This window comes from Littorina saxatilis, linkage group LG12, assembly GCF_037325665.1.
Source record: "Littorina saxatilis isolate snail1 linkage group LG12, US_GU_Lsax_2.0, whole genome shotgun sequence".
Taxonomy (NCBI): Eukaryota; Metazoa; Mollusca; class Gastropoda; order Littorinimorpha; family Littorinidae; genus Littorina; species Littorina saxatilis.
Window position 1 is genome coordinate 20,522,320 of NC_090256.1, and position 10,568 is coordinate 20,532,887.

At 41.8% G+C, this 10,568-nt stretch overlaps 1 protein-coding gene across 1 annotated transcript; it reads left to right on the forward strand.

The window, feature by feature from the left end:
* The first annotated feature begins 6 nt into the window (after positions 1-6).
* On the forward strand, positions 7-10,092 carry LOC138981477 (uncharacterized). The gene is made up of 3 exons (XM_070354407.1): positions 7-145; positions 4,745-4,973; positions 6,146-10,092. Exons 2-3 carry the CDS (start codon positions 4,761-4,763, stop codon positions 6,503-6,505), a joined length of 573 nt encoding a protein of 190 aa, XP_070210508.1. The 5' UTR covers positions 7-145; positions 4,745-4,760; the 3' UTR covers positions 6,506-10,092.
* Positions 10,093-10,568: the final 476 nt, after the last annotated feature.

Genomic DNA, 10,568 nt, shown 5'->3' on the forward strand with positions numbered 1-10,568 from the left:
GGTTGTGTGCGACTGAATCAGCGCTGTATTACGTAGACTTTATTTCGTCAGTTTTGATATTTATTTGCGATGGAAAGGCATCGTCATCACTAAAGTTGGAGTTTTCATTCATATCAGGGATTGACTTCTGATCCAGTTTAACCAGGTAAGAGTGTAAGTTAGTAAGACTACTTCATAATGGAACACTACAGAAATACAATCTGACGGAAATCAGATCACATTAATTTTAGACTTCTTCTTCTTCCCGTGGGGGACCGGATCCAATTTCTTGAATGTTGAAGGTCCCGCGGTGATGTCCATACACTGTTGGCCCCCATTGCGGTCTGTGCCAGTCGTGTAAGGAAGTTAAAAAAGCCAAAGCTGGGGGAGGGGGGGGGGGTAGGGGGGATGCAGGAGGGCAGTGGAGAGGAGCTTGGCTAGGTTTTGGGGTTATTAAAACTTTGTACAATCCATCAACGGCTATGGGAGGGAGGTGGATGGCTGCAGGGCTCTGCTGCCACCGAGTCATGACATGAACGACTCAAGGGAGGGGGCGGATGTGGTGGAGATCGGGAGCTTGTTCCACTCTGATCATTGATGTGGTCCGCGGAAAAAAGGAGTGGGACAGTGAAGGGTGGTAGTCCTGTTCTTGATGGATCCTATTCCCTCTCGTTCTCGTGTCTGATGGTTTGAGGAACGCGGTCTTATCAATGCCGACCATGTCTTTTTTAATTTTAAACATCATCGCTAGCCGACTGTTATGTCTTCGTTCTTCGAGGCTCTTCCATCCTAAGTTTGTCAGCATGTTGATGACGGTGCCAGGCTCTTTTTTCCTGTAGTTATTGTGGACATATCTGGCCGCTCTTTTTTGGACTGACTCGATCAGGTTGTTGTGCTGTTGTTCGTGCGGATTCCAGACAGTCGAGGCATACTCAAGGGTGGGGCGGACCATTGTGATGTAGGTTGCCGCTTTCACTTTTGGGGTGCACTCCTTGAAGTTCCTTCGGAGGAAGCCGACTGTCCTGTTTACCTTCGCTGCAGCTGTTTCTACGTGCCTGCCCCAAGAAAGGTTACTTGTAATATAGTAACACCTAGATATTTGCTCTCTGTTGTTGTTTCAAGAGTCTGTCCATGGAGGTCATAATTGGATGGAAGAAGTATCTTATTCTTGTTTGGCATGATGTTCATTACCACACATTTGCTTGGATTGAACTCCATTTGCCATTCTTGCTCCCATTTCTCTAGTGCTTCCAGGTCTTGTTGGAGCAGCATCTGGTCTTGTTGATTTGAGATGTTTCTAAACAGGAGGCTGTCGTCAGCAAACAGTTTTACTTTGGAATTTTTGACGACGTCTGGCATACATAACAACATGTTGTTAATATATAGCAGGAATAGGAGGGGTCCTAGCACTGTGCCTTGGGGCACGCCTGATGTTACTGGTGCTGGTGTTGATTGGACGCCCTCGATTGCCACCCTTTGTGTTCTGTCGGACAGGAAAGATTGAATCCAGTTTAGAGTGGAACCCCGAACTCCGTAGTAGTGGAGTTTGTGCTGAAGGCGCGGGTGAGGAACCTTGTCGAAAGCTTTCGAAAAATCCAGCAGGACAGTGTCCACTTGATTTTTCTTGGCAAGGTTTTGTGCGATGTCGTGCACTGTCACTATGAGCTGGGATTCACAGGATCGTTGCTTCCGAAAACCGTGCTGGACGTCAGTAAGGATGTTGTTCTTTTGAAGATGTTGCATTATGGTGCTATGGACTATATGTTCGAGGATCTTGCATGTGATTGATGTGAGTGATACAGGACGGTAATTCGCGGGTTGGTGTTTGTCTCCTTTTTGAGTCACTTGAGAAAAAGTGACTCTATGTAATCGGTCAGTGTTAGTCTGTCCGGCCGGCCGTCCGGCCGGCCGTCCGGCCGGCCGTCCGGCTGGCCGTCCGTAGACACCACCTTAACGTTGGACTTTTCTCGGAAACTATCAAAGCGATCGGGCTCATATTTTGTTTAGTCGTGACCTCCAATGACCTCTACACTTTAACGATGGTTTCGTTGACCTTTGACCTTTTTCAAGGTCACAGGTCAGCGTCAAAGGAAAAATTAGACATTTTATATCTTTGACAAAGTTCATCGGATGTGATTGAAACTTTGTAGGATTATTCTTTACATCAAAGTATTTACATCTGTAGCCTTTTACGAACGTTATCAGAAAAACAAGGGAGATAACTAGCCTTTTCTGTTCGGCAACACACAACTTAACGTTGGGCTTTTCTCGGAAACTATAAAAGTGACCGGGCTCAAATTTTATGTGAACGTGACTCATTGTGTTGTGAATAGCAATTTCTTCCTGTCCATCTGATGCCTCATATAATATTCAGAACTGCGAAAGTGACTCGATCGAGCGTTTGCTCTTCTTGTTTAAATATAGGGACGACTAGGGCCTCCTTCCAGTCCTGGGGTGTTTTTCCTCCATCAATCGACATTTGGAACATCCTTGTTAAGATGGGTGCTATTTCTTCAGCTGCTGTCTTCAGTAGAAAAGCAGGTATTTCATCTGGTCCAGTCGCCTTGTGGGGTTTGAGGTTTCTCAGCAGCTTAAGTACCCCGGCTTCAGCAACGAGGATATTCTTCATGGCTGGGTACTTGCTCACGCCTTTGTTGGGAATATTTTGTATGTCCTCATTTGTGAAGACAGACTGGAATTGAGAGTTTAAGATTTCAGCCTTGCTCACACTGTCGCTCTTTAAGAAGCCATCCTTGCTCTTCAGAGGGGCTATACCCGATGAGTCTTGACCTTTGCTTCGTACATGTATGCGACCAGAATTTCTTGGGTGCCTTAGTGAAGTCTTCGCGTACAATGTCCTCAAGGTAACTCTTACTTGCTCTTCTTATTTCATATCTAGCTTGGGCTTGCAATCGTTTGTATCTGTCCTTATCTTTCTTCTTCCCGGATTTTCTAGCCTTCTTATGCGCTCTCTGCTTCCTTTGAATTGCTCGGCGAATCTGGGTGTCAATCCAAGGATGAGTGTGCTTGCGCGGCGTGAGTTTGGTTGGAACGTGTTTTTCAATAACTTGGGCTATTTTTTGTTTGAAATGGGCCCAGAAGCTTTCTATCGTTGCGATGAAGGTGGGGTTGGCCTTTACTTCCTCTGCATATTCGCGTAGATCCTTTCTAATTGCGTCAACGTTCGCCTTCTTCCACTGGTAGATCTTGCGTCGTGGGGGTCTCTTTCTTGTTGGACGAAGTAGGGTGTCGTACAGTACGATGTCGTGGTCACTTTTGCCTATTGGTGGTAGGGGTTTGCAGCGTATAGAAAATGTGGGATGTGATGTCATCAGTATATCCAGGGTGTTGTTTTCTCTTGTGGGAAAATTTACTATTTGTTCAAGATCATTGTCTGCGGCAATGTCAAGAATGCTCTTGTTTACTCTTGATGGATATCGGTGTCCTTCGATGGTGTTGGAGGACCAGTTAATATCAGGAGCGTTGAAATCGCCGGCGACGAGGAGGACATTGTTTTTGTTAGCTTTCTTTAATTTTTTGAATTCGTCTTCACTTGATTTCATGTACTCAGTGTCTGTTCTATTTGGTGGTCGGTAATACGCTGCCACTGTTACTTTTTTGTGTCGGCCGCAGGTCTTGAAAGTTCCAGTAATGAGTTCTACGTCTTTTGCTTTGTAGATGTTGTGTAGTTCTAATTCAACTTTGGATGCTATTAGGACTCCTCCATAAGCTTGTGTTGGCCGGTCTCTTCTGTCTACTTTGTAGCCGGGGCGGGGATATAGCTCAGTCGGTAGCGCGCTGGATTTGTATTCAGTTGGCCGCTGTCAGCGTGAGTTCGATCCCAGGTTCGGCGGAAATTTATTTCAGAGTCAACTTTGTGTGCAGACTCTCTTCGGTGTCCGAACTCCCCCCCCCGTGTACACTACATTGGGTGTGCACGTTAAAGATCCCACGATTGACAAAAGGGTCTTTCCTGGCAAAATTGCTTTGGCACAGTTAATAATTGTCTACCTATACCCGTGTGACTTGGAATAATAGGCCGTGAAAGGTAAATATGCGCCGAAATGGCTGCAATTACTGGCCGTATAAAATTTCATTTCACACGGCATCACTGCTGAGCGCCTAGAACTGTACCCACGGAATATGCGCGATATAAGCCTCATTGATTGATTGATTGATTGTAGCCTAATTTTGCTGGAAATAGTTCCTCTGAATTTATTCCGTCGTGTAGCCATGTCTCGGTACCGACTGGAGTGGAGCACCACTATCATATAGTTGTGGTCCAGTGAACGATACCTTCCGCCTGTGCTTAGACTTAGAGTTAGAGGTATATCATTTTTACAGTTTTACATTTCTCGGTGATCCGCGATTAAATTCGCGAGAAAATGTGAGTCCTGCGTGTTACTGTTAGTCTACCTGAAGATCCTGATTTCAGCATAAGACAGTGAAGCTCACTTCAGCCAGAGACAAAGAGAGAATAAATGAAAATGTTGATGGTTCCAGAGACTGATTGGTTGCTGCAAAGAAAGAATTTGAGTGTGTGTGTGCAATTGTAACTTGGTGAGTACTAAATGTGTTCTGTAAATGTACAGAGGGGACTGGGTGGTTTACCTTATGTGAAATCTGTATATTATCCAAATCATGACCACACTTTCAAGACAGCCTCTTCTGGCTATTAGTATTATAAGTAGTAAACTAGTTAGTGTATCACTATCAGTCATTTGACATTGAGTGTATGGACGTTTACTTCCTTTGCTGTCAACAGGACTATAAAGACTGCAATGGACCAACTGAATTCCATGTTCAGTCGCATGAAACGAGGACTTTGGACTGGAGGGGACAGTTCTCAGCCCTCTGTGAAACAACAGCACATGGAGAATGACAGTTCAGCCATCCCAGATCTGCCTGAAGAAGATGGATTCCTCTTGATAGGTGAACCTAGCCGAGACGCAGTCACCCAAAGGGTCCTCCCGTTGGGACAAGCACCCTCCTTGGTCAGTAGTCTCGTCTGCCTTTTTGTTGTTGTTTGTGTTATCCCAGAGAAGCTTGAGGTATCCCACGAACCCCATACTGACTTCAACTTGAGAAATGTTCTTCCTGAAAACACATGATAAAGAAGGATTCTTAGTGACCTAACTGGGGCTACAGTTGGTGATGGAAGTTCACCAAAAATTGGGAACATACTAACTTAAATATGGTGGGTGTCAACCAATTCTACAATATTTGATCCAACGCCACCCAGGGCCAACGTGTTTGGGTGGAATTTCCGAGACTACAGCATAATGATCGCGCAAGTAGACGACGTCAAAATATTTTGACGTCAATGCATTATGACGTCATCCCCTTTCTGGGGCTTTTCTCTCGCGCGCATGGCGTGTGTGTGTTTGCATTTATATTTGTGTGCACATGTGTTATTGTGTATGTGTGCGTGTCCGAGAAAGTGTGTGTACGTGCACATGCGTGCCAGTGTGTGTGTGTGTGTGTGATGCTGTGTGGGTTACGTGTGTTAGAGAGAAACAAAAGCAAGAGAGAGAGAGAGAGCTCTCTAGGCAATTTGTCCTTCGCAGGGGGAGGGGGGGGGGGGGGGGTGTTAATGCAGTGCCTTGGTATTGCACTTCTACTTAATTGTTAGTTTGCATGTTTCCATTGGAAGGTTGAAAAAACAAATTTTGTTCCTCCATGAAAAACAATAGAAATAAAAATATAACAGGATGAGGGGGGTATTATGTGTATTACCTTTCCAAATGCACATGGAAAAGATCATGTAATACATATCAGACTTTGGTGGGTTATAACTTATAGCAACACAAAAATACCAAGCATCCATTCCCCCTAACAACTTATGGCTGCCTAAACGGCAGGGTAAAAATGTTCATACACGTAAAATCTTACTCGTGCAAAAAAACATACAGAAGAAGTAAGAAGTATTTATTACCTGTCAGGAAAGCTTGTGAAACATTTTCTGGTTGTACAAACACAGCTTATAAAGTGTACAATATTTGGATTGTGTGTGTATTAGTATTACTGCATTATATATGTTTTAGTATGTATTGTGCTTGCATATTTTTTTATATTTTTTTTTTACTTTACTTTGTTGTTGGATTGCTTGTACAGAAACAATGATTTTTCAGAGATTTGTTTAACTTTTCACTCTTTCTGTTTGCAGGGCAACAGTGAAGATGTTTGCAGGCCAGACCAAGCATTCACAATGTTTGCTACCTGTAACCCAGTGCCCCTGACCCCTGAAGCCTCAGCAGAAATGCAGAATGAAGCACACAGCATCGCTTTACACCCAGCTCTCTTTGGCGTCCCATTTCAGCTGCATCCCAGACTGGAGGCAGGGACTCTCTCTCAATACATGCTTGGGCACCTAGATTTAGAAGTGAAACGCATGGACTGGCAGAAATACGATTATGATTTTGATTCTGACCGGTCCTCCTTGAGAGAACTTTGTGCAGTGAGTGAAAGCAGCAGTCCAACTGGATGTTCTCATTTAACACCTTCTCTGCAATCGTGGCATAGATAAGACTGTGTGTGTGTGAGAGTATGCCGGAGAGAGAGAGAATGTGTGTGTGTGTGTGTCTGATCTTGCACTTGCATGTTGCCATGTCTACTTAAACTTATGTATTTTACATTTTTGTTGACAATTTACTCATGTTAGTAATTTTTACTTTTGTTGTCAATTTTTGTGATTGTATCAGGGTTGTGTCATTCAGATGTAGCATGATATGGCTTTAAAGATGTGTTAAAGAACTATGTCTGCACACCTATTTGATTCAGCCAATGTTGAGACAAGCCAGCTCAGCATTCATGGTTGTTATATTTTTGGAGTCAGATTTGGTTGAAAAGGAAAGTATTACAACATTGCTCATTCCTGTTGGAAAGACGAGGCACTTTTCCCACACCATGAAAAATTGGCAGCTCTGTTGAATTGATGGCTAATCTTTAGGTGATTTGAAATAAGATAAGGCATTTTGACAACTGCCGACGCCTAAAGACACCCTTGAAAGAAGACACCTGATTTCTTTGCAATGTCTGAACAACACTCAACAAAATGGTTGTTTTATCTTGCAACCAAGATAAACATGTGAATGTTGAAAGGGCTTTCTCTTTATTATCTGCTAGGTATTATTGCCGAGCAGTATATCTTCCTGTCCTTTGCATTGTCGAAGGTGTGTGCAATATTGTTTTATTTCCAGAAGTAGCCAGAATGCAATTAGTTAGAGTGAATTGTAGAATTACTAAGACTTGGGTTGACATGTGCAGCCAAGACAGCAACTGATATGTCTTCCCGATTCTTGCTTGCCACTGCCACTCTGTTGTAGTGCTATGAGAAAGATAAGTCAGGTTCTTTTGCATCCTACTTTGTTAATAAATATACGGTTTTATATCCAGAGCGACGGGCGATGTGGCGGGGTGGTAAGACGTCGGCCTCTTAATCGGAATGTCGAGGCTTCGAATCCTGGCCGCGGCCGCCTGGTGGGTTAAGTGTGGAGATTTTTCCGATCTCCCAGGTCAACTTATGTGCAGACCTGCTAGTGGCTTATCCCCCTTCGTGTGTACACACAAGCACAAGACCAAGTGCGCACGGAAAAGATCCTGAGTGTAATCCATGTCAGAGTTCGGTGGGTTATAGAAACATGAAAATATCCAGCATGCTTCCTCCAAAAGCGGCGTATGGCGGGGTAAAAACGGTCATACACGTAAAATTCCATTCGTGCATAAACACGAGTGTACGTGGGAGTTTCAGCCCACGAACGCAGAAGAAGAAGAAGATATCCAGAGCAGCTCTTGTTATCTTATGCTTGATTGTACGTGTTAAATGCAGGAGCTTGTATCAAACTACCTGTGTTGAGAACTAGTAATGCATGCATGAAAACTAAATGAAATTTTTTTTAGAGCCACCAGTATTGTGTGATGATGGTTAAATTTCCTTGCTTCAACCCTTATTTTCATCAAGCATCTTTCTGCCGCTATGCTTCACAAATTAGTGTAATTCTGGCTTCAGGCAATACGCAAGAGCACTTGTATCTTTATCAGTTGAACTGTGTGCCATCACTGTCATATTTACCTACTGCTGTGCTGGATTTTCTCACAAGTAGGGTGGGGTGGGGGAAGGGCGTGTGTGTGTTTATGGGATACTTTTCATGAAAGCTTGTTTGTGCTTCCATGATGACAAAAGCATTGTAGTTTAAGACCCCAGAAATCTTAAAATGGAGGTAAATTTACAGATCTTGTGAAGGAGAAATCTTGGGGGGGAAAGTGTTGAAGAAAAGGGGTCTTTAGTGGAAGGTCTTTAAGAAGAAATTCACTGTTTACCCTTTGACTGGAAGCTTATTTGGTGTGGAACACATTTTAGAGTGAGCTAAAATGACAGACGGGATGCTCATTGACATGGAATTTTTTTCTTCTCAGTTTGAACAAGGGAGTGATAGATATTTTCACTAATACTGGAATGATGTTATACACCTTGCTTCTTTATTGTGCACTTGAACCAAAGGAAACCCATTGCCAAAATGAATGACAAGTATTTGTATGGGTTGCCTCACCTGAAGCAGCATCTGAATATTAGGAGTGCCGAGTTATTGAGTCACTTGAGAAAAAGTGACTCTATGTAATCGGTCAGTGTTAGTCTGTCCGGCCGTCCGGCCGTCCGGCCGGCCGTCCGTAGACACCACCTTAACGTTGGACTTTTCTCGGAAACTATCAAAGCGATCGGGCTCATATTTTGTTTAGTCGTGACCTCCAATGACCTCTACACTTTAACGATGGTTTCGTTGACCTTTGACCTTTTTCAAGGTCACAGGTCAGCGTCAAAGGAAAAATTAGACATTTTATATCTTTGACAAAGTTCATCGGATGTGATTGAAACTTTGTAGGATTATTCTTTACATCAAAGTATTTACATCTGTAGCTTTTTACGAACGTTATCAGAAAAACAAGGGAGATAACTAGCCTTTTCTGTTCGGCAACACACAACTTAACGTTGGGCTTTTCTCGGAAACTATAAAAGTGACCGGGCTCAAATTTTATGTGAACGTGACTCATTGTGTTGTGAATAGCAATTTCTTCCTGTCCATCTGATGCCTCATATAATATTCAGAACTGCGAAAGTGACTCGATCGAGCGTTTGCTCTTCTTGTTAAGAGCTAGAAGAATTCCAATGTTCAAAATCTACATGCATGATTAAATAATGAAAAAAACAAAAGAAAGGTTAGTTATGGACTGTTTGAAAAAAAGAAGCATTTACCAGAACCTTGATCTTATCGATTTTTGAAATGGGTGATTCCCCCTGCGGGTTAGGGGGAAGAATTTACCCGATGCTCCCCAGCATGTCGTAAGAGGCGACTAACGGATTCTGTTTCTCCTTTTACCCTTGTTAAGTGTTTCTTGTATAGAATATAGTCAATGTTTGTAAAGATTTTAGTCAAGCAGTATGTAAGAAATGTTAAGTCCTTTGTACTGGAAACTTGCATTCTCCCAGTAAGCCCCTGGAGCAAATGTTTGATTAGTACTTTTGTGAACAAGAAACAATTGACAAGTGGCTCTATCCGATCTCCCCCCTTTTTCCGTCGCGATATAACCTTCGTGGTTGAAAACGACGTTAAACACCAAATAAAGAAAAAAAGAAATGGGTGATCAAGATGAACATTTAGCGTCACTGGGTATGTTTGGTGAAAAAAGATGATGTACACAAATAAATAATATTTTTATATGGCTAACAAAACATTTTGCAAATGATGAAGCTAGTTGTTAAACTTACTACTTGAAGGCATGTACGTGTACATCTTACTACTTAAAGGCTTGTACACGAGTTTCACTTTAGGGGTGGCCTCATATCCAAGTTTCAAAACTACAAAGTTTTTGAGATTTGTTAGTATTGCTCTTTCACCATAAAGATTGTAATTTTGTATTAACTTTTGTCTTGATTACTGCTTCATTTGATTTTGCGTGTTTGTTAGATTAACTTCTAATAAATGGTAGCCTGATACTGTATGTGATGCTCATTATACCTGTGGTACTCAAAAAGTTGTATTTTTACATGTTGATTTGCTTCTAGCCGTCTTAAGAGCACATTAAAAAATAAACATATATATAAGAATTTACAACAAACCTTGTTTAATACAGTGTGTTGATGTTTATGTGTGTGTGCATTTTTTGTATTGGAAATTTAGACATACTGCCTCATTGTCTCTTCATTCATTTTCATGTGGAACAAGAAATTGTCAAAATGACCATTAATATGTCATCAAAATAAATATATATATATATATATATATATATATATATATATATATAACATCAGAAATTGTGAAAGAAACAATTGAAAGTCAGCAGAGACTTTCTTCCGAGATTTGTTAAAATCTCTTAGCAGAGATAGAGAGAGAAATAAGTATCCCTTCACATATATATATATATATATATATATATATATATATATATATATACATTCAGTTTTTTTAAATTTCTGTTGCTACACAGTAACCTGCACACACATACATATAGAAACAGAATTAGGATCGACTCAAATTCAAGATTGAAGAGACAGAATTTCAAGATCAAATATATATATATATATATGCTACAGA

Bases quoted from the DNA above. Each gene is read 5' to 3' on its own strand.
- LOC138981477 (XM_070354407.1), top strand. From the start codon at position 4,761: ATGGACCAACTGAATTCCATGTTCAGTCGCATGAAACGAGGACTTTGG. The intron at 4,974-6,145 runs GTCAGTAGTCTC...TTCTGTTTGCAG, and splicing joins TGGGACAAGCACCCTCCTTG to GGCAACAGTGAAGATGTTTG.